At 34.6% G+C, this 23,838-nt stretch overlaps 1 protein-coding gene and 1 pseudogene across 1 annotated transcript; both read right to left on the reverse strand.

Moving 5' to 3' along the window:
• Positions 1-1,258: 1,258 nt before the first annotated feature.
• LOC110646976 (peroxidase N1) lies at positions 1,259-2,688 on the reverse strand. Its single transcript, XM_021800604.2, has 3 exons — positions 2,250-2,688; positions 1,961-2,123; positions 1,259-1,873 (listed from the first exon to the last, which is right to left on the reverse strand). Exons 1-3 carry the CDS (start codon positions 2,634-2,636, stop codon positions 1,452-1,454), a joined length of 972 nt encoding a protein of 323 aa, XP_021656296.2. The 5' UTR covers positions 2,637-2,688; the 3' UTR covers positions 1,259-1,451.
• Positions 2,689-6,039: 3,351 nt separating this feature from the next.
• Positions 6,040-23,838, reverse strand: part of LOC110646977 (cytochrome P450 72A397-like) — a 48,241-nt pseudogene continuing 30,442 nt past the window's right edge.

Genomic DNA, 23,838 nt, shown 5'->3' on the forward strand with positions numbered 1-23,838 from the left:
AAGATCAAATGCTGTTGGAATTAAAAATTTAAAGGATAGAAAATGATTTAATCTATGAAATGTGTTAATTATAAGTAGCTAGGTAGACGAAGTATATATTAATTTTCAATTTTGTATTAATATATATATATATAAATATATATTATTGGTATAATTTATTTTTGATGAAATTTAAATTTGAAATTTATAATTTTAAAGATAATTTATAATTAAGTTTTTGAAGTATAACAAAATTTATAAGTTAGTCTTATTATAAGTTTGGATAATAATTTAGTCTTTAAATTTTATTTCTTTCTTTTAAAATTACAAATAATTCATCGTTAATCAATATAAAATGACAGTAAAGCCAATGATAAATACCCAAGGACCTGCTGCATTGCGACCCGGAACATGATTTGTTGCACTGAGAGTGTTTCAATGGATTTCTTCCTTAACCCTCTAATGCTTTTCTTCCTAAATTTCCTAATTTTGTTTATTTCCAAATCTCTATTCTGTTTCTTCTTTTATTATTATATTCTTGTGATTGTGTCTACTGTTTTATGGAGAGGGAAAGAAGGAAAGATTGAGATTGAGTTTCTTGATTTGTGAAGAGAGAAAGAAATTTGAGTCTCGTGGAGAATTGAATGAAGTAGTGGGCTGTTTTAAAAAAAAAGAAGTAATGGGTGAAATTTCCCCTTTTTCAAGGGTAATCTTGTCATTAAATAAAATTATGTGACTTGATTGGTGGACTCTAAGTTGGCAAATTAGATTTTAACAAAAGCATCAATTTGTAAATAATCAAATTATTATTAAAATTAAAATGGGAACTCACTTGTGTGTTTTGTTATATTTAAGAAATTTAATTATTTTTTTTTTGAAATTATAAATTATCTTAATTTTAAATACTAAGTCAAATACCATTAAATTTAAAACTGGATATAGTTAAAGATATTAGAAATTTTTTATATACCTACTAATACACGTATGCTATGTTATGAGCTTTTTCAAAGTGTGATTATAAATTATAAGAATCCACCGTTTTAAAACTTATATGTCAATCATAAATTGGCTGGTTGCATGTCTAAGTCATACACAGGTTGCATACAAGATTTACTCAAAGATATTTGATGTTTTGGATGGGTGACAATCAATCATTGATGTCTTTTTGTTGTGATATATAATTGGGGAAGCATAGAGTCAACTACTTTAAATCTTTGCATGTTTTGGAATTGGATATGCACTTAATGATGACACATTACACACATTAAAAGTCAAGCCATTCCCTTGAAATGATTCGTCGCCATTAATTTTGAGATAAGCTTACAACTTGGAAAATTAATTAAGCAATCTTATCAAATAATTACTAACCATAACAGCTTGCGCTTTGACCCTTTCAAAATAATAATAATAATAACACCACCACCTTTAATGTGGAGTATGTACTCTTGATGACTTATGAACACTTAACATCTTCAATTTATGGCAGAGCAGACTTTACGAATTTCACCATTGGCACCAGTTTTGACACCGATATTGCTCATCTTGACCATAGATCTTCCAAATTCAACGTTAAAGGTCAAGCCAAGCAATCCTCGGATGCCTAAGAAACGTTGAACAAAGGTTCTGGTTGTAGTATCAGTCCACAACTTCTGATCAGATTCAAGAATTCCTCTCCCATTCCTCAAATTGGTGAAGAAAGATCCATCAAACGTGTTGGAACTACCAGTGTCAAGTGCAATACGTTTGGAGGCATCACCATTTTGTGGGCAAAGTGCCTTTAGTTGAGGAACAAATGCTGGGTCGATGGATGGATCTGCACCATTTCCAGTTGTAGTGAAATTATATAGTCTGTACCTGAAGAATTGGCAAGCTGTAGTTCCTATGGTGTGTCCTCCTATTAAAAGAAAATTGATACACATTCAATATATATTTGCTTAATTTCTCATTGAGTTAATAGTGGAACTGGAATTATAATTCTTACCAACAAGGGTAACAAGATCTTGAGTATTAAGACCCAAAGCTGCAAACTTCTGCTTTTGCACATCAACGGAGTCTGTGAACCCAGGCAAATTTGCAGTATCAGATGCTAATGAAACCCTGCCATCTCTACGTCCTGTGGGCACTGGCCAGCTGGGTCCATTTGTCTGAATAATGAATAGACAGGCCTTGTTAGTGATATATAAACTATTCGAAATGGCTATGTTAATATATATTTGATTGCATTAAATTACATTATATAGAGCAAAAACTAGTAATTATTATATATATACCAAAACCACAGAGTCGCGGGCAGCAAGAGCTAAAATGTCAGCACAAGAGACAACACCAGGGCAAGCAGCTTCAAGTTTGGTCTTGGCATCATCAATGACTTCATATCCTCTGAGAAGAAGGTTAGGTCCTGCTGTTTTCTCAGTGTTAGCTCCATCAATGAGAATAGAAGCATCACACCCATGCACGAAACAGTCATGGAACTGCATCCTCAGCAAACCAGGTGCAATTGTAGGATTAGACCTGAAATGGGTTTGGACTGTTGTCCTAACAATGGATTCTGCCTGAGGGCATGTCCTTGAATAAAAGCCAACGCGAGTGCCTTGCCCTTCGACCATGGTGGCCACCATGCAGCTCACGAAAAGAAACACTAATAAGCACTTGCCCATTATAGTACCTATATAGACTAGAGCTTCTTATATGGTTTGTATGATCTTTAGGGTGGAAACTATAGAGTATATATAGGCATTTTATAAACTCTGAGTAGATTGAAGTTATATCCACAATTTGCGTGATTTTATAAAGTCAAAAGATGAATAGAAGTAAGCAAAAGCGGCTACTAAACCCGTGTTGCAAAACGGAAAGATTCGGTGACAAAGTCGGAGGTGAGTTGGGATGCATTGGTTTCTTTGTCCTTTTAATGACTTTATAATGCATGCAGATGCAATTTGCATGGTAGCAAGTGCATGCAGACATACAGGACGAAAAAGTCTTCCATTTGCTAATTTTTAATTAACCATCCTTTTCCAATTAATTCAACCCAATTTCAAAAAAGGTAGCCAAAGGGTTGAGTAATTATTTAGTATTTGTCTACCTTCAAATAATCGTGATATTTATTTGAGAGACTAAAAAATGTTTTCTTAAAGAAAAATAATATTATAATTTTTTAAAATTTTTATAATTAAAATAAAAAAATATTATAATTTTATGCTTTAATATATGAGAGACCGTTTTTATCAATTTGATATTTTGTGCTTTTCTCTGCAAATAAATGTGGTCAAAATTATTAATTATCATTAAATAATATTGATATAGGAAATATATGACCTTGACATAGCAATAAATGGTATATATGGTGCTTATAAGACCAACATGTAGCGTGGATGTGTCATCCATATTTTGCTATGTTAATATAATTTAATGATAATTAATAATTTAGATTATATTTACTAACAAAGGACAATATAGGTATCAAATTCACAAAATTTAAATTACGATCCCTCACGTATCAAAGTGCAAAATCATAGGATATTTTTTTTTAATTTTGTCCATTAAAATATACTAAATTTAATTTTAAATATCTTTTAATTTATTTAAAAAAGTAATTTTTTCAATCATTTTAAAAATAATCATAAAACATAATTTCACAATAATAATAATAAAAAAAAATTATTATTGGTGTTTATTATTTTTTTAGTACATCTCTATTGATAATTTTCTCTATATAATAGTTTATATGCTTTTATTGAGTCAACCTCAATCTATAAGTATTATTTTCTTATCCAATCAGGCATAACCAGGGGCGGCTGCACTGTCCATGTGAGGCCATGGGTGTCCAAAATTTTCAAAAATTTTTAATATATAATATATAATTATAAAATTAACCTTAGAACTTTATTCATTAGCTCACAAAAATGATTTAATGTGCATTTTTTTTAATGAAAGTAACATATAATCAATTCTATTTATATATAATAAAATTACAGGCGTGTTTATTCATATTTCAAAATTCTTACATGTACTCCATTTAATTGATGAAATGAAAATATTATTAAGAAATAGAGAGTATATAATTTAATTAAAAGAAATAGAGTAGAATGCATTCATTTAAGAAATTTAGAGTGTATTAATCACAATAAAATTATAAGAAATTATATTGTTATTGCTAAATTACTTACATACATACACAATATATATATATATATATATATATATATATATATATATATATATATATATATATATATATATATATATATATTAAATTCATTGTTGTTAAATTTGAATTGACCTGATAATTAAATTAGTGATTCGTTTATACAAATCATCCATTGGCCTGGCCTATTTAAAATTTTATAATTTAAAATTTTTAAAAATATCAATATAGTATTTAAAATTAAAATTTATATTTAATCGATGAATAAGATTTTTTTTAGCAATTATTCTTTTATTATTGATAATAATACAAGAAATTTATTAAAATATATGTTTTTTTCCATTAAAAAAATAATGTTATTTTTCATTTTTAATATATAATTAATATTTCACAAATATGAAGAAGGTAATTATTTAATTTTAACATTATTTTTATTTTATGTATTATCTATAAATGTTGAGAAAAATATTTAAAATTTAATTTTTTAATATTTTAATATATATATTTTAATAATATTATTAATATATATATAAATATAATTTAATAAATGTTAAATATTGATTTTAAAAATAAAATTTAGTCGATTGAAATTATTTAATTATATTAATAAGTAATATTTAATTAATATGTATTTCATTAATTTTTAATAATTTACTGGTTGAACCGTTGACCTACTGATGGAATAATGATTTGTTGACTCGGTCCTTTAACTGGATCAATATTTAAATCGAGTTTAATAATTATAATTAAATTTTATTTGATTTTTAAATAATTTTTACTGATAAATTATAAATATTTGGCAAAAATAATGAAAAATATTTTAAACGTAAATGTTAACCGGATTTGTGCTCAATTTGTGATTTTGTGTAAAAATTATTTAATTTTATTGGATAAAATTTTATAAAAAATATTTTAAATTATAATAATAAAAAATATAATTTGTTATTATTTATTTTCGGTTTGGCTCTCTAAGCTGGCATAACTAAGTCCAACTTGTCTTCCTACTGTAGGAGAAACTTTGGATTTTGAGAACAAATATTAGTAGAATAATTGATTTTTTCTTGGTAGCCAGTAGAATAATTGAATTTGGTGGAGTTAATGAAGAGGCTGGCATTGGGATATCCTTTCTACTCCAAGTGTTCAAACATACCAAATTTTAATAATTATTTAATAGCGTTATTAGATGGACTTAGGCTCCATAAAAAGAATAATTATAACATTTTAGGTGTGATTACTATTTTTTTTTTCCATTTGCTAGATGACTTGCTTTTCATCAAATAGAGTATTGAAATAATTAATTAGCAAAAATATAAAAAAAATAATATTTATTTTTCTAAACGACTTGTATTCTTAATTTTAGGCCTAATGACACTAAAAGTAAAACATTTTTACAATTTAGATTTTATTTATTTCGTAAAAAATAATTTATATATAAATGTTTATTTTTTATTTTAAAAGTTTATATATAAAATTAAGATATTTTTTTATTATAAATTAAAATTTAGAAATAACTATAAAATGGACAATAAGTGAAATTTATGCTATTGCCATTGCAATAATTTATAAATGAAATGGTTTTTTTTTTTTTTTAATCTCCGTAAAACGATTTACTTCTATGATATAAAAAGTTTTTAACTAATAAAATATTAAAAATAAGTTCAAAATTCTTTACTAAAAAATTAGTTTAAAATTAAATGTAATGTATTTTAATTATAAAAATTTTAAAGCAATTAAATTATTTTTTTAAAATAATATTTTTGCTAAAGTCAGCCTCCAACAATGATACCAAACAAAACTTATAGCTGGATTGCTATAAATTTTCTTCCAAACTAATATATGCTTAAATAATTAGAGATTATGGTACATAAATACATACACAAATCATATAGGGATTCTATTTATTGAGCTCATTCTATTTATTGGTTCTTTGTTGCTTTTGAAACTTCTTCACTAAATCTCTATGGTTTGAATCCTGTTGCATCTTTGCCCCATAATTCAGGGTCTTGATGTGCAACTACCGTTGGCAAGTTAATTTGCACCCCAGCAGGTAATATCAAATCTCCAAGCCGTGTTTCTTCAATAACAGTTCGACTAATTGCAAGTGCTGCTGGGTCGAGCCTAAGAACTTCGTACAAAATCATAGCTTCCGGTAACATCATCAAGCCACCTTATAAATCAAACGCTAAATTTTTTTTAACAAAATTCTACAATGAGCACAGGGAAGCTAGCAATATTCTTACAACTTTAAGCCGATTCAACCCATCAAATTCTGGTTTTTTTCCACCAAAAATCTGCAAAACCTGTTCTCTAGCTTGTGCTTGCCAATGGGGATACTTAGTAAGATCATAGTCCAAACAAGCAATACTGAAGTGGTCTCTTGCCCAGCAAAGTAAAATAGTGTAGGCATCATATTTTGGTTGATCCTCAAATGCGCAACTTATGTAATTTAGTTTCAAATACTCTTAAATGGATCTCCCATCTTAATGTTTTATCCCATCTCAACTAATTACTTGACCATAGGTCATTTTTTTTTTGCTGAGCTGGTAATAGTCCAAGATATTTCCTAGTCAAATAACAAATTCCAAGTTTACGCTCAGGTTAGGGTGTTTTTCCGATTTCTCCGTCTCTACTCAACCTGTTCAGATTGATGCCCGATCTTTGAACTATCCGATCTTACATTCGTTTGTCTTCCGATCTCGGTGTGCTCAAATAATTCAAAATTCTAAATTGCAGTCAGTTTTGTGATCAGGTATCTCACTCAAATTGTTCAAACATTTCTTAACCAAGTTGATATTTTATCCGATCTTTAAATAATTGTCTTGATCCTAATAAGTTATTTCCACTAGGACCCGATCTCAAATCATTTTTTTCAAATCTTCACAATTTTACAATTCATTCTTCAAATGTTTCAAAGTTTCAATCATTCGGTCACAAGGTCTTCCAATCTCATGTTCGTGAATAATGTTTTTCCGAACTCTTTAAGTGGCCTTATGTTTTATGATTAATAACCGATCTCAAATTCTATGTTCGACTTTATTCAATCGATTAGGAGTTAATTCAGTACTCACACAAACTTGATTTGATGTTTTCCGATCTCATCAAGAATTGATCATAAAAAGCTTAATTCATTTCAGAAGATAAAAATACAGTCATTCAGCAGAAGGATCTTCCCTGGCTTGCTCTTCGGTACATTTTAAATATTCTCTCCCTCGTCTCTCTCTTGTTCCTCCTCACTCTTAGCCTCAGCACTTGGAGCAAGTTCTTATTGGGGTAACGCTTGACGAGCTCGGCAAGGAGATCACTATAGGCTTTCACATAAGCACCAGCTTCTTTCATCAGAGCCTCCTCTTCCTTCGCTTGGATCTCCTCGGAGAACTTAACCAAGACATTGTCAAGCTCCTTTTCCAGCTGAGCTGCCTTCTCTTCATAAGACTTCGCTTGTTCTTCCTAGCATTTACAGTAGAGAGTTAGTTCTGTGTTGATGCCACATCTTGAGACATCTTTGACATCTCCCCCTTTATAAGATAAACCTTCTCTCTGACCGCGTGCTGGGTAGCCATTGCTTCCGAGCTCAAGCTCATTGAAAGGTTGAGAAGATCATCAATACTTTCAGGGCCCATTCTGGTCTGATCCTTAGGAAGGTAGATCGTGGTGCTCAATACTTTCACCAAGTCAAAATTGCCCCACATCAATTTGTTTTTCTCCAATGATTGGAGTAGTATCCTAGCAGCTTGTGAAAGAGGTAGCCCAGACGAGGCTCCCTGCCTTGAGGATTCACCCTCTATAGCCAAAGTGATCGGGGGTTAGGGAGGAGTTTCAAATCGACTGGGAGGCTCCACGGTAAGGATTTGCACCTTTGAAATTGGTTGCTCTTGGATTTGAACCTCGGAGCTCGTCTCTTCAGTTCGGGCTCTCTTTTAAGCTTCAGCTCTTTTCATTTCTAATACCTTTTGTAACACCCCTTACCCGTCTACAGTATAGTCGAGCAAGGCATGCCACACAGTGTGCCGGAGCACCCTATCTTATCTTCTTTCAATTTACAGTTCTTAATTTATTGATTAAAAGGCTTTTGAGTGAAACTCATAACATTTATGTCATTTATCGAAATATTGATTAATTTAGAAATTTCGATAATTTTACAGAAAATCCGGCAGAGTGCCGGCTATAAAATAAAAAAACAGTTCTTCAGAACCTATTAAAAACACTCCCAATATGTTCATCATATTCTTAACTCCAATAACCATCAACAAAATTTCAACAATTCTCAATGGTTCAACACAATTTCATACATCCCATTCATATCATAATCAAACTCAATTTCATGGAGAAATACTCAAAATGTTATTTATTAACAAAATTTATAACTAATTACAAAATGATAATTTATAATGCACATGGCAAAATGATAATTTAATTACGAAATCCAAAATACAAAATATCTAATGAAGCCTAGTGGCCCTACCAAAATGCACAGTAGTGGAGGTGACTCTGGACTCGATGCAGATCTGAATGCTCACTCAGTCTGAGGTCAGCTGGGCTCTTTATCTGTGTCTCCAGTACTTATGTGTGGCAAACCACGACGCTCTAAGCAATACAGCTTAGTGGTGCCAGTAATAAATAAAATAAACTACATAATTGAATATGCAGGCATTATGTTGATATTTTATGCAAAATGAAATTTTTGGAAATCATTAACAATATTATTAAATTCAGTACTTTTTATGTTTATTATTTGATAATATTTTATTAAGACTTATTTTAGTTGCCCAAGTAACCTATGAAAATTGACCGGGCTAGATAAATGGGTAAACTAGCACTAGGTACTAAGTATCTCGAGCCGTCACACCATCAGTCACAAAGTGTCTCTAGGTGTGCAACAGAATGGCTAACAAGCCATAATAAGCATCGGTCACAAGGCCAAGTGTGTCAAGCATAGCAAAATGGCCATAGGCCATTGTAGGAAGGGGGGCATGAGGTGAAATATCATCTATTAGAATTATATAAAATGCACCAGGTAATGCCTAGGAAAGATGGTGGAGTGAAAATGGTCTCACTTAAGTACCACCTCTTTAGACAGCATTTCCTAGACATGCACTTCATACAATCCTAATAGAATCAAACCACTGGTAAGTACCATCTTCCCATAACACTACCACGATACTAAGGATTTATGCCACGAAGGGGCATAGATAGATAGGAGTCTCCATCCGGGTAATGACCGGGACATATTCAATGTTTCTTCTGAGGGTTATGGATGGCAACTTACTCCTTACAGAGTTTCCACAACCGTCATTACCATAGCCCAATGTTTAGGTTCGAGATAGTGGGAACGTAAGGGAAAGGTGTTAGGCACCCTTTACGCTTGGTCTAACCTCGTTAATTCGAGTGCCAGTCCTCTACTAATGTTTCTAAAAGTCTTGTATATTAAGTCTTGTTTATTATTCCTTTATTAAACTTCATCCTAAAAAATGCAATTCTAATCCTACACACGCAAGTAATTCACAAAAGGGTTGTTGTTTACAAGCAATTTTCATGCACAAGTAATTCCTATCAATGGGGTTACTAATTATTTAAATGATATTTACCAGATGACTAAAATTAATTTATTATTGAGAATTTAATTTACAAACAAATTCAATTTCAAATAACCCTACATTTCTATTTAACCTAATTAATTAATTTTCACCAAGTTACCCTAAGGATAATTGAACTAAGTTAATTATGTACATGTGTAATTTATTCTAATATCACATAAAGCCCAAACAATAGCAACCTAATAAGATTTCTAATATGCAAATTTATTTTACAATTATCAAGTACTAAATTAAATTTATTTTACATGCCAATGTTAGTTTAATTTACAAACAAGATTAATTTTAATTTATAAAGTATTTATTTAAATTAATTACATGCAAAAGTCAGTTAAATTAAAAACAAAATTAATTTTAATTTACCAAATAAAAATTCTATTATTACTACAATTATATGCCAATAGTTATTCGAAGAGTTTAGTGCTACTTACCTTTTGGTAAATGCAGTTGCCATTGGGGCAAGTTACCCTTAAAAAAGGGTCTTCTCTTCTAGTATGGCAATGATATCCCTAGCTTACTCCCGTTTAGCTCCACATAAGCTCCACGCAAATGCCCTCTTTGGTACTTACCTTAGGGCTATTTACCAATTTTATTTGTAATAAAAAAATAAAGAAACTAAAAAAAAATAAAGAAAATAAGAAAATACTAATAACAATTCACATTGGATTTGAACTCTAGTTTCCTAAAGGGGTTAAAATTCCTAATCAACTACAGCTAACTAATGGTCTAAGTGTTCTAACATGATCCAAACAGTTCATAACACCTCTTGAATTAAAAAAACACAAAAAAATAGATCAAATATCGATTAAAACCCAAGAACACACAAGAACATACATAAATATACAATTCTCAGATTCTGGCAGATTGACAGTAGCAAGAAATTTGATTTTTGAAAAATAGTTAGACACACCTAAAAATCATGAAAAATAGCCAAAATATCATACAACATCATAAAATTTATAAACCAAACAAAACCCTAGCCGAATAGTCTACACAAATAGTAACTTTTTCCAGTAACAGAATCGCACTACTTTTTTGTAAAATTCATAACTCACTAACCATAATAGATATGAATGCGAAACTAATTGAAAAATATTCAAAAGATTTTAAACTTAATTTTAGACACCAGATTTACACAAAAATATTAAAAAACAAGGGAGATATAGGCTCCATAAATCGGGTATATTGCAAATCAAATTTTACAGGAATACTAACTTCAAATAGCTATAACTTACAAAATATTAAAGCTTTTTTAGTGATTCTTGAGCCTAAAATTAATAGAATTTTGTGTAAAATATGAATATATTTTTTACAAATTTTTTGCAGATTCATAAAATAATGAAAAATAATAACAATATGAGAGATAGAAAACTAAACATGTACAGAGTTGTGTATCCCCTCAAATTAAACATAAATACATAATCTATATGAATATATAAAATAAATTAAAAACAAGAAACATAGAATTAAATATTACATGGCATAGATCTTGAAAAGAAAATAAAAGAACTAACCTTAAGAAATATCACTAGAAAGAAAGAAGAACTAGAAGAATTTTGGCTATTCCTCTCTATAATTTTTTCTTTCCTTTTTTTTATTATTTTTTTTGTCTTCTCCTCCTCCTCTCTCTCTCTCTCTCTCTCTCTCTCTCTCTCTCTCTCTCTCTCTCTTTTTTTTTTTTTTTTTTTTTTTTTCCAGTGAGGTATTTATAAGATTTTGCGAGAGATATGTGATAGGGTTTGAAGTCCTAGGGTGATAAAGTTCAGATAACTTAAATAACTAGGATTGCAGAATTTGGGTAAGACTGGGATATGGATGAGGTGTTTCAATCAATAGGTAGAGAGGGGAAGGGGAAGGCACTAATAGGGAGTGAGGAAGAGGTGTGGTAGGATTTGAAGTCCTAGTATGACAAGGTTTAAATAACTTAAACAACTGGGATTGAGGAATTCGGGTGAGACTGGGATATGGGTGAGGTGTTCCTATCAATAGGAAGAGAGGGAAAGAGGGTGGCACCAATAGGGAGTGAGAAAGAGAGTGGGGCCATAGGGGGAGAGAGAGTTTGTATAGGAGAGGGATAGAGAAAAAGATATTTTCTTATTTTAATTTTCAACAAATAAATTAAATGGGTTCTATTTAAAATTCCTAACTAGGCTTTCTTAGGCCCATGACACCCAATTAAACTCAATTAGGTTTATTTAAGAAGTACTCATATTAAATTTAAAAAAAACAAAATTTTATTTAAATTAAATTAATTTCTCAAAAAACATATTATTATTATTTTTTTAAGATCATGCCACGGAATTAATAATTCAGTTCCATGCCTTTAATTATATTTTACAGTCATACAATTTTTCATCATCGAGTTTTTCACGGCTTCAATGCACATACTCATCACAAAATAAGGGTTTACAGCCATAATATCATAAAAGGGCATAAAATGCTATAAATCACGGAATGGCACAAAGCCATATGCAGTACTGCTATCGGAACCCTATTGGCATGCCAATTTATCCAAACCAATCATACTAGTCATACTAGGGAATGTTAACAAAGTTAATGGTTTAATTCTTTGTGTTTGATGCATAGTGGTTACTATTCACCTTACTATTCAAGCAAAAATATTGAATTTTTCTTAAATAATAGGTATGCTAATTCTAATTACACCAACATACCACATTTTGGATGTTATATGTGTTAGCATTGGTTGCCAAATTCAATTCAAAGTCCAATGGAAGTTATTTCAAATTTTCAGTTTTGGTTACTTAGGTTTACTGTTCCATTGGACCTTTCTACAGTGAAAATTTAGCTAAACTCTCTTCATCAAAGTTGTTCTTTAACGTGTCTTCTTTAATTTCCTTTTTGAATCACTCCATGTGGAGTTTTGTAGCTCAAATTATGGCCTTTTTACCATAACTGGCCGGATTGGTCCAATTCCAGAATTCTGGGCAAAATTTGGTTCTGGCAATTTTGGTGTCCTAACTTTGGCTAGCAATTTGAATAGGTTATGGTCAGAATTTGGGTTTCTATCCCTCATGAAAGTTGTTATAAATTGTCTAAGCTTTCCATTTCCATAAAAATTAGGTCCTTTGGACTTTTCTATGCCATGTTATGACCATTTAAACAAACACTGTTCATATAATCAATTTCCAGGTCCAGCATGTTGGTTACCTGAATTTAGGAAATTTTTAGGTCACTCTAGGTTGGTTTTCTGGGTAGGGTTTCTTCATAAAAAATAGGCATTATGTGTCTAATTTCATCTTCAATTGACCTTACACCAATTAGAGCAACATAGTTCAAGTTATGGCCCATTGAACACTCTGAACACAAGCTATTCAGAATCAGTCTCATTGCACAACCTTACATACCTTTAATTGTTTTGTTATCTCATCAATATATATCAACAAACACATGCTAAATAGTCTTAATTTAGGCTTAAATACATCAATTAAATCATAAGAATTAAGATCCCCAAATTCAGTAACTCTAACTCAATTTGCTAAAATTTCAAAATCCAAAATATCTAATAGCACTAACCGTGTATCTAGCTTAAATCACCCTTCAAACACCCTTTTCTTCAATCAAACACCACTTTCCTCTTATCCTCCACTTCTGGCCAGATTTCCCTCTTGGAATTTAGTGTGTTTTTCTTTGCTTTAGGGCTAGATATGAAGTTCTCTCAAGATTTGCAACAATTTTGGTGAAGAAAGGTAGATGTTTGGAAGCTTAGGTTTGGTATATCAATGGAAGAAATGAAGAAATTTTTGAGAGAAAATGGAAAGAGAGAGTGACGAGAATGCTTAAGAAGAAAAAGAAGACCATTAGCCTCAAAATAAGAAAATAAAAATGAGTTGTCAAATTTCCATTTGATGGTAGCTTTTTATTATGTCATGCTTAGGTCACCAAGATGTCATAATTTGAGATTTTAATTTTATTTTCTTTTTCTCTCTTCTCTAATAATTTTTAATTAAATTTTCATCAATATTTATTCACATTTTATGTCATATGCCTCACTTGCTTAAATGGACAAGTTGGTTAAAAATCATCTCTGGAGGTGAAATGACCAAAATGCCCTTCGTTTAACTTAATGAGCTAAAATTGTCTGCACCGGTTTAGAAAAATTTCTTAGTATTTTCTTGGCATTTTATTGCCATCTAAGGCTCATTAACTCTTCACTGGAGTCCCAAAAATTATTTCACAAGGTTTCCTAATGAGTCTAGGGTCACTAACTGTCTTCATAGTTGTTTCACGTTAGGTCACCCATCGCAGGAGCACCAGCTCATTTAACCTTGTTGTATTTCATTTCTAAAATTTTTCTTTAATTTTACTTATCCTTATTTGGGTCATTTATGACTCCTCATTTTAGTTTAAATATAGTTCCTAACATTTTAACTATCCGGACAGACATTAGTCATCGGAATAGCAGAATGTACGGACTATCTAAAGTGAGGGCGTTACACCTTCCTGCTGAGCTTCTTATTCCACTTTCGAGCTTCTTTTATTGCCTCATTTCCAGCCATATCTGAACAGAAAAATAAGATTAGTGAGATTGCCAGGGACTAAAAGATTAAAGATTCAGGTTTTACCCGTCCCGGGACCTAAATCAGAGAGTTGTAGCTAGATGTTCTCGTGGGCGATCACTCTAATCAACCACCACTTGAGTTCGGCCATGATCACATCTAGGCATGAATATTTGTAAGAGTTTTCCTGGCTCTTGAGCTCCTTGACCATGGCGCTCTTGACATAAGCTAGCATGACTCTTCTCTGTGGTTTCTCGGCCAAATAATTCCAACTTCGGGGAATACCCTCAAAGCCATGGGGATCTTTGCTTCGAAGTACGAAGAACTGATCTTTCTAATTTTTGAGCGAAGATGGGAGATAGGTGAACAACCCACAATGCGATTTTACTTGAAAAAACCAGAACTCATCATCTTTCTGCCGAACAAGCCCGCGCAGTTCGGCAAAGACCTTCGCCGTGGGCTTGAGTCCTTTATCTCGGCATAATCCTCTGAAAGCCACCAGAGTTTGCTAGGAGTTCGGATGCACCTAGGAATACTTTAGAATGTCCTTATAAAATGACTCCAGAGGGAACCGTAGCCCGGCCTTCAATTGCTCTTCGTATACCACAATCATATCGACTTTGTCAAATTTGTTAGTAGTATGCCCTAGAGCATATCATTTTGTATGTATCTTGTACATATCTTATTAATAAAAGGCAATTTCACTTTTCCGTTTACATAATATATTTATGTGTAATAGAAAAGGTCCATTGATGTTTTGTTAGAAATTCTATTATTAAATTGTTAAGAATATGAGTGACAGTATTTCTAGTACAAAGTATCATAAATTGGTTCACAATCAAGGATACTTCACAAAGGACATGACTTATGTGACACCCCTTACCCGTGTACAGTATACCCGAGTAAGTAATGCCACACGGTGTACCGGCACACTCTAATATACCTTAATTAATTTATATCATGCTTGTGAATATAATTAATGAAATATAATTTATTTTAGCCATTTATCAAAAGTATTATTTATTTGAGGTTCCAAAAATTTTAAACAAAATCTGGCGGAGTACCGGCTAAAAATGGAGAAAACAGTTCTTTGGAATCTGTTAAAAACACTTCCAAATAATTTCCAAACAATCCCAACTTCAATTCATCAACAGAGTCTCAATATCAAAATCTCAACATTTTTTTCAGTTTCAGTTCTCAATCATCATTTCTCAGGGTTCTCATATATAAACAACAATTAAATACTCAAATTACTTCCATACATAACCATAAATCTTTATTATTTACATGAACCTCAAAATACATTACATAAATCCAAATACATATGAGAAAATAAAAATTTAGTTACAAAATGACAAAATGACTCCTAGTGCCCTACCAATGCACTGCAGGTAGTGAGGTGACACGGACATCGTGCGTAGTCAGGATGAACTCACCCACCATGGTCTACTGGGCTCATGATCTGTATCTCCAGAACCTACGCGTGGCAAAAGCAACGCGCTAAGTAATAATGCTTAGTGGTGCAATAATAAAATAAAAGAAATAGCAAGAAAATAAATATGTAGTGAATGTATATGTTTAATTTGTTTTGAATTTGTATGTCATTAACTTCGTCCACTTTCATTCATTTGATTGCCCAAGTAACCTACACTAGATGACTGGACTGGATAAACGGGTAAACTGGCACTGGGTATCAAGTACCTCGGGCCGTCACACCATCGGTCACATATGCATCTCCCGGTGTGCAACAGAACAGTTAACAAGCTGTAAATACATCAGGCACAAGGCCAAATCTTAATACAAGGTCAGAATGGCTAAAAGCCATAAAATCACAGAATTGGATATTTCCATTTGCATTAATTCTATCTGAACCCTATTGGCATGCCAAACTATCCAAACCAATCTTGTTAGGTATACTAGGGCATTTGAAACTTTTAAATTCTTCAATTTGTGAATTTCAAGTTTTGGTGTCACTATTCACCTCATTGGTCAACAAAAATGTTGACTTTTAGATAGAAAATATGTACATTGACTTTGGCACTCCCAACATACCACATTTGGCATTCAAAACTTGTTGGCATTAAGCATTTATACCATTTCAAAGTTTAAACCAAGGGAAGCAGAATTTTCAGTTTTTGGAACTCAAATTTACTGTTCCATTGGATACTGTTTCAATGGGAATTTGAAGAAATGGAAAACATGAAAGTTGTTCCTTATTTTGTCTAGTTGAATTTCCTTTTTTGAATCACTCCATTTGGAGTTTTGAAGCTCCAGATATGGTCCAAAAACCACAGCTGGCCGGATTTCCATTCTGCAGAAATTACCAAATCTACAGTACCATGAACAGTGACTGTGATTGCATTTTGGAATAGGTTCTGGCCATAATTTGGGGTAGCTTTCTTCATGAAAGTTGTTTGTCTTGTCTTAACTTGTTGCTGTAAAACCATTTCTACAGTGAGTTATGGCCAAATGAACAGTTACTATTCATTTGGTCATTTCTGCAGGTGCTGTTGCAGGGGATCCGGATTGGGGCCAACTTTTGGTCCTCTTGCTTTGGTCTTTTGAGCATGGTTTCTTCAAAAAAAATGTGCCATTATAAGCCTAGTTTCATGTCCAATTGGCCAAACACCAATTAGATCAACACAGCCAAAGATATGGCAGTCCAAGTGGACTGAAATTTGATCACCTACTTTGCACTCACAAGGCAGCATACTCATTCACTTGCCATGCTATATTTCTGTCCAAATTATGGTCAAATTTTCTCAAATGGTCACTAATTGACCATTAGGATGTTCTTTAACTATTTCATAAGTCAAGTTCACATTTTGCTCCCAAAACCCTAATTCAAATTCATGATTTATACAATTTACCTTAGTTAGCTACTAATTCATTATTCTTATGTTTATAAAATTCAAACATGATTTCTAGTTCACTTCAAGCTCATCAAAAACACTCATTCCTATTCCTTCACTAGGGCAGCCGAAATTCATGTACACATACACATGAGTTTTTGTTCATTTAAATTACAATTCTTACTAAGTTCAAGTCCCTAATCATGAAATTAAAGAGTTTTAGGTATATAATGCACTAACCTCTTGTAAGCAGATTTTTCCAAGCCCCAAACTTCACTTTCTTTCTTCTTCTTGGCTGCCAATTGCTTTGTCTAGGTGTGGGATTAATTTTTGATGAAGGGACTTATGGGTTTTAGTGAGTGGATGAAGAGAAAATCAAGTTCAAAGCTTGATAAAAATGGTGGAAGAAGGGAGCAATGGTGGACGGCAAAAAGGAAGAGAAATAGGAAGAAGATGAAACTGAATTTTAGTCAAATTTGTCCCATTCTACTCATTTATCTAATGGAAATTTAAGTTTAATTAATAAAATTTTTAATGACATCATGAGTGATGTCATTAATCCTATTTTATTTTTCCTTTTTCTCTTCTTTTCTTTTTCCATTTTCCATTAAAATTTTCATGATTTTAAATTTATTTTATGTGTCTTAATCTCTCTTATTTTAATTGACATTTAGGCCAAAAATCACCTCTGAAGGCGAAATGACCAAAATGCCCTCCGTTTGGCTTAATGAGTCAAAATTGTCTGTACCGATTGAAAAATTTTTCTAGGTATTTTCTTGGCATTCTAATGCCATGGGAACCTCAATAACCCTTCTCTGGAGTCTCAAAAATTATTTTATGATTTTTCCCCCGGGTTTAGGGCTCCTAGTTGCGAGAACCGCAACTTCCCTTTGGGTTACCCCTCGCTAGGGCACCGGCTCGTTTAACTTGGTTGTATTTTATTTCTAAAATTTTTACTAAATTTTTCTTATTAATATTTGAGTTAATTATGGTTCCTCACTTTAGTTTAAATATTTTTCCGGACGTTCTAGCTGTCCGGACCGACACCGGTCACCAAACAAAGAGAATGTACTAATTGCTACCGGGAGGGTGTTACAACTCTTCCCCTCTAATTTAAATTTCGTCCTCGAAATTTACCTGATGCAAACAGTTGAGGGAACTGTTGCCTCATCGTCTCTTCACTTTCCCATGTTGCCTCTTCGGTGTTGTGGTTCCTCCAAAGCACTTTTACCAGTGGAATCTGCTTATTTCTCAACTCTTTCACTTCCCGAGCTAGGATCCGTAGAGGTTCTTCTTCATATGTCAAATCCGGTTGTATTTCAATTTCTTCCCTGAAGATGACATGTGAAGGATCTGAGCGGTATCTTCTGAGCATAGACACGTGGAACACACTGTGGATCTTGTCCAGCTCTGGTGGTAAAGCTAGCCTATAGGCCACTGGACCCACACGTTCAATAACCTCATATGGGCCAATGAACCTAGGGCTTAACTTACCTTTCCTTCCAAACCTCAATACTTTCTTCCACGGTGACACCTTGAGGAACACTTTGTCGCCAACTGCATATTCTATTTCTTTTCTCTTCAAGTCGGCATAGGATTTCTGTCTATCTGAGGCAACCTTCAGATTGGCTTTGATTAGTTTCACTTTCTCCTCAGTCTGTTTCACCGTGTCCGCCCCACCGCTTGTCTTCGCCAATTCAGTCCAAAGACACCGAGTTCTACACTTTCTCCCATACAGTGCTTCATATGGGGCCATTTGGATACTGGCTTGGTAGCTATTGTTGTATGTAAATTCTGCCAGTGGGAGGTATCTATCCCAACTTCCCTCAAATTCAATGACACAACTCCTTAGCATATCCTCAAGGACCTGGCATATTTTTCATGTTATTATTATCATTTTAATTCAATATTTGTATCAATTCCATTGGTTTCAATTGTTTACCTGGATTACTCTTTCTAATTGCCCATCCGTCTGAGGATGGAAAGCTGTGCTGAAGTGGAGTTGTGTACCCAAGGACTCATGCAACTTCTTCCAAAATCTCGATGTAAACCTTGGGTCTCGATCAGATATGATGGAAGGTGGGATTCCATGCAGTCTAACTATCTCACTGATATACAATTTTGCTAACTTCTCCAGTGAGTAGTCAGTCCTAATTGGCAGAAAGTGTGCTGACTTTGTCAATCTATCAACTATCACCCATACTGCATCATGTTTCTTTCGGGTGAGAGGTAGACCACTTACAAAATCCATGGTGACCCGATCCCATTTCCATTCAGGTATGCGTATAGGTCAGAGCAAACCCGATGGAACTTGATGTTCGCCTTGACTTGCGACATGTCGTGCATTTAGTCACGTAGTCACTATGTCCTTCTTCATACCAGCCACCAATCAAGCTTCAGATCATGATACATCTTTGTACTTCCTGGGTGCATAGCATATACACTGGTGTGAGCCTCTTTTAGAATACTGGCCTTCAATTCCCCATCATCTGGTACACACAGTCTTCCTTTGTAATACAGACACCCATCTGCTTTCACCTCATAGTCAGTTGCTTTTCCCTCTGAGATTGTGCTCATAATAGCCATTAACTTTTCATCTGCCTTTTGCCCATATAAAATCTGCTGTAGCAGGTTTGGCCTCACTTGCAACTCAGCCAAAATAGCTCCATCTCGAACCAAAGATAGATGGGCATTCAATGATCTCAAAGCTGTGATGGACTTTCTGCTCAAAGCATCAGCAACTACATTTGCCTTCCCAGGATGGTAGTCAATTATACAATCATAGTCTTTCAGGAACTCAATCCATCGCCTCTGTCTAAGGTTGAGCTCCTTCTGGGTTGGCAAGTATTTCAGACTTTTGTGGTCTGTGTAAATGTAGCACTTTTCACCATACAAGTAATGCCTCCATATCTTCAGTGCGAAGATAATTGCTGCGAGCTCTAGATCATGAGTGGGGTAATTTTGTTCATGTGGCCTTAGCTGCCTGGAAGCATAGGCAATCGCCTTTCCCTCATGCATCAATACACACCCTAACCCATTATGAGAGGCATCACTGTAGACCACAAAGTCCTTTCCTGACACTGGCTATGTTAACACTGGTGCCTCTGTCAACATAGCCTTCAACTTCTCAAAACTGGTCTGACACTTGTCATTCCAGTCAAATCTGACATTCTTGTGTAACAACTTGGTCATTGGAGCAGCTATTAAAGAAAATCCCTTCACAAATCTTCTGTAATACCCAGCTAGCCCCAAGAAGCTTCTGACCTCAGTTGTGTTTCTGGGAGGCTTCCATTCCATCACTGCTTCTATTTTCTTGGGATCCACCCTAATCCCATCAGCTGACACTATGTGTCCAAGGAATGCAATCTCATTCAACCAGAAGTCACACTTGGACAACTTAGCATACAGCTTCTTTTCTCTCAGGGTTTGCAGAACAATCCTCAAATGCTCATCATGTTCTTCCCTGGTCTTGGAATACACCAAAATATCATCAATAAAGACCACTACGAACCGATCTAGGTATGGATGGAAGATACGGTTCATAAGGTCCATGAATGCCGTTGGTGCATTTGTTAGGCCAAAGGGCATCACCAGAAACTCATAATGCCCATATCGGGTCCTGAATGCAGTCTTGAGCACATCTACATCCTTCACCCTCAACTGATGATACCCTGATCTGAGATCAATCTTAGAAAATACTCCTGCTCCCTTCAACTGATCAAATAGATCATCAATTCTAGGCAACGGATATTTGTTCTTCACAATCACTTTATTCAACTGCCGGTAATCGATACATAGCCTCAAAGTCCCATCCTTCTTTTTTACAAACAGCACTGGAGCTCCCCATAGTGACACACTGGGGCGTATGAATCCCTTATCAAGCAACTCTTGCAACTGAGTTTTCAACTCCCTCAATTCCGTGGGTGCCATCCTGTAAGGAGCAATGGAAATGGGTCTTTGTGCCAGGTCTCAATAGCAAATTCAACTTCCCTTTCTGGCGGCAAACCAGGCAATTCTTCAGGAAATACTTCTGGGAAGTCTCTTACTGTGAGTATATCACTCAGGTTTGGCTTAGCCTGCCTAGTATCCACCACATGTGCTAGGTAGGCTTCACAGCCTTTTCTCATCAGTTTTCTTGCAACTGTGGCTGAGATGACATTGGACAAGAAATCTGTCCTTTCCCCCACAACTGTAATCTCATTACCCTCTGAAGTTTTTAGAGAAATTCTCTTCAATTTGCAATCAACTATTGCCTGATGACGTGACAACCAATCCATTCCCAAAATCACGTCAAACTCGTGGAAGGGCAACTCAATCAGGTCTGCCAAGAATTCATACCCCTGAATCCTTAACGGGCAACCCTTGTATACTTTGTTCACTACTACACTGTGGCCCAATGGATTAGTGACCAGAATGTCTTGGTCACTCTCCCCTACTAGTATCCCCCTTTCTACAGGTAGGTTGATGCAGATATATGAATGAGTGGATCCTGGATCCACCAATGCATGCACAGGTGTATTGTAGAGGGAGAACGTACCCCTGATGACGTCCGGGGCATCTTGCTCCTCCTGAGCTCTCAGGGCATAATTTATAGCAGGTGGTCTGTTATCTGGCCTCTCTGCTGGCTTAGATGCAGGCCTCTGTGATGGTCCCACTGCCTCAGACTTGCTAGATTTTCTACCTCTCGTGGTGCGAGAGCAGTGCATGCGCTTGTGTTGGAGCAGCTGTAGTAGTTCTACGTGGGCAGTTCCTCAGCTGATGCTCTGTCAACCCACATCTTAAGCAGGCACCAGTTACTCTCCAACACTCCCCCTTGTGCCATTTCAGACAGTGTGGACATGCAGAAGATGTTGGGGCTGGTCTCCTGAACCCCATCCCTAGAGAGCTGCCCACTGATGGTGTGGATTGACCTCTCCTTGGGGTGAATCGTGGCACAGGCCCCGAGATCGACCACGACCTTGCGGTGACTCGAACTGCGTGCGGATGGACCTCTGAACTTCTTCCCAGTGCGGAGATGAGCTAGGCGACCGGTCCCCTCTTCTGCCTATCCCTTCCAGGTCTGCTCACTTATTCTTACTTTTTCAACCCTTATTGCAGCTTCCACTAACTTGCTAAATTCTGTGATTCCCAAGGCAGTGAGCTGGATCTTTATGTTGTCATTTAGTCCCTCTTCAAATCTCTTACATCTTTCAGCTTCATTAGGGACTATCTCCCTTCCATAGCGGCTTAATCGGATGAATTCCTTCTCATACTCGGCCACCGAAGTCTGCCTCGCCAGTTAATAAACTCTCTTCTTCTCTCTTCCAGGTATACAGTACCCACATATTTCTTCTTGAATTCTGAGAGAAAGAAGTCCCAAGTTATAGCTTCTGGCTGCACTTCACTGGACACAGTATCCCACCATTCATAGGCATCATCTTGCAACAGGGATATGGCAGCCTCTAGGTTTTGCTCTGGGGTACAGTGGAGTTGTTTTAGAACTCTGCCAGTTCTGTTCAACCAATTCTCGGCTGCGACATAATCATCTTCTCTCTTACCGAAAAAGTCCACTACTCCAAACTTTCTTAGCCTTTCCAGGTGTGATTTCTGCTGTGGAGCTGGTGGTGGTGGTGGTGGTGCTGGCATTACCCCAGCCATTTGTCTAAAGAAATCGGCCATTTGCTGAAACATGGCCTGCGGAGGCTGAGCAGGCTCTGCTTGAGCTGGCAGAGCAGGTTCTCCCATGCCCCCAGTCTCAGCTGCTGCAGGTGGAGCATGACTCTCCACTTCCTCCTCATCTGCCCTCTGAGATGCAGGGTCCATATCCTATTCAAAATAAGAAAGATAAACAGATCTGCATTAGTGTCACCTCGACTCTTACAAATGCAATGCATGGTATGGACTCAATCTAGGCCCAAAAACGCCTAAACCATGCTCTGATACCACTAAATGTGACACCCCTTACCCGTGTACAGTATACCCGAGTAAGTAATGCCACACGGTGTACCGGCACACTCTAATATATCTTAATTAATTTATATCATACTTGTGAATATAATTTATGAAATATAATTTATTTTAGCCATTTATCAAAAGTATTATTTATTTGAGGTTCCGAAAATTTTAAAGAAAATCCGGCGGAGTACCAGCTAAAAATGGAGAAAACAGTTCTTCGGAACCTGTTAAAAACACTTTCAAATAATTTCCAAACAATCCCAACTTCAATTCATCAACAGAGTCTCAATATCAAAATCTCAACATTTTTTTGATTTGATTCTCAATCATCATTTCTCAGGGTTCTCATATATAAACAACAATTAAATACTCAAATTACTTCCATACATAACCATAAATCTTTATTATTTACATGAACCTCAAAATACATTACATAAATCCAAATACATATGAGAAAATAAAAATTTAGTTACAAAATGACAAAATGACTCCTAATGCCCTACCAATGCACTGCAGGTAGTGAGGTGACACGGACACTGTGCAGAGCTGCAGGATGAACTCACCCAGTCTGCGGTCGACTGGGCTCACGATCTGTATCTCCAGAACCTACGCGTGGCAAAAGCAACGCGCTAAGCAATAATGCTTAGTGGTGCAATAATAAAATAAAAGAAATAGCAAGAAAATAAATATGTAGTGAATGTATATGTTTAATTTGTTTTGAATTTGTATGTCATTAACTTCGTCCACTTTCATTCATTTGATTGCCCAAGTAACCTACACTAGATGACTGGACTGGATAAACGAGTAAACTGGCACTGGGT

Source organism: Hevea brasiliensis, chromosome 4, assembly GCF_030052815.1.
Source record: "Hevea brasiliensis isolate MT/VB/25A 57/8 chromosome 4, ASM3005281v1, whole genome shotgun sequence".
In the NCBI taxonomy this organism is placed as follows: domain Eukaryota; kingdom Viridiplantae; phylum Streptophyta; class Magnoliopsida; order Malpighiales; family Euphorbiaceae; genus Hevea; species Hevea brasiliensis.

Coding starts and splice junctions, on each gene's coding strand:
- LOC110646976 (XM_021800604.2), bottom strand. CDS start 2,636: ATGGGCAAGTGCTTATTAGTGTTTCTTTTCGTGAGCTGCATGGTGGCC. Junction 2,124..2,249: donor CCCGCGACTCTGTGGTTTTG/GTATATATATAA, acceptor TTCATTATTCAG/ACAAATGGACCCAGCTGGCC. Junction 1,874..1,960: donor AGATCTTGTTACCCTTGTTG/GTAAGAATTATA, acceptor TTCTTTTAATAG/GAGGACACACCATAGGAACT.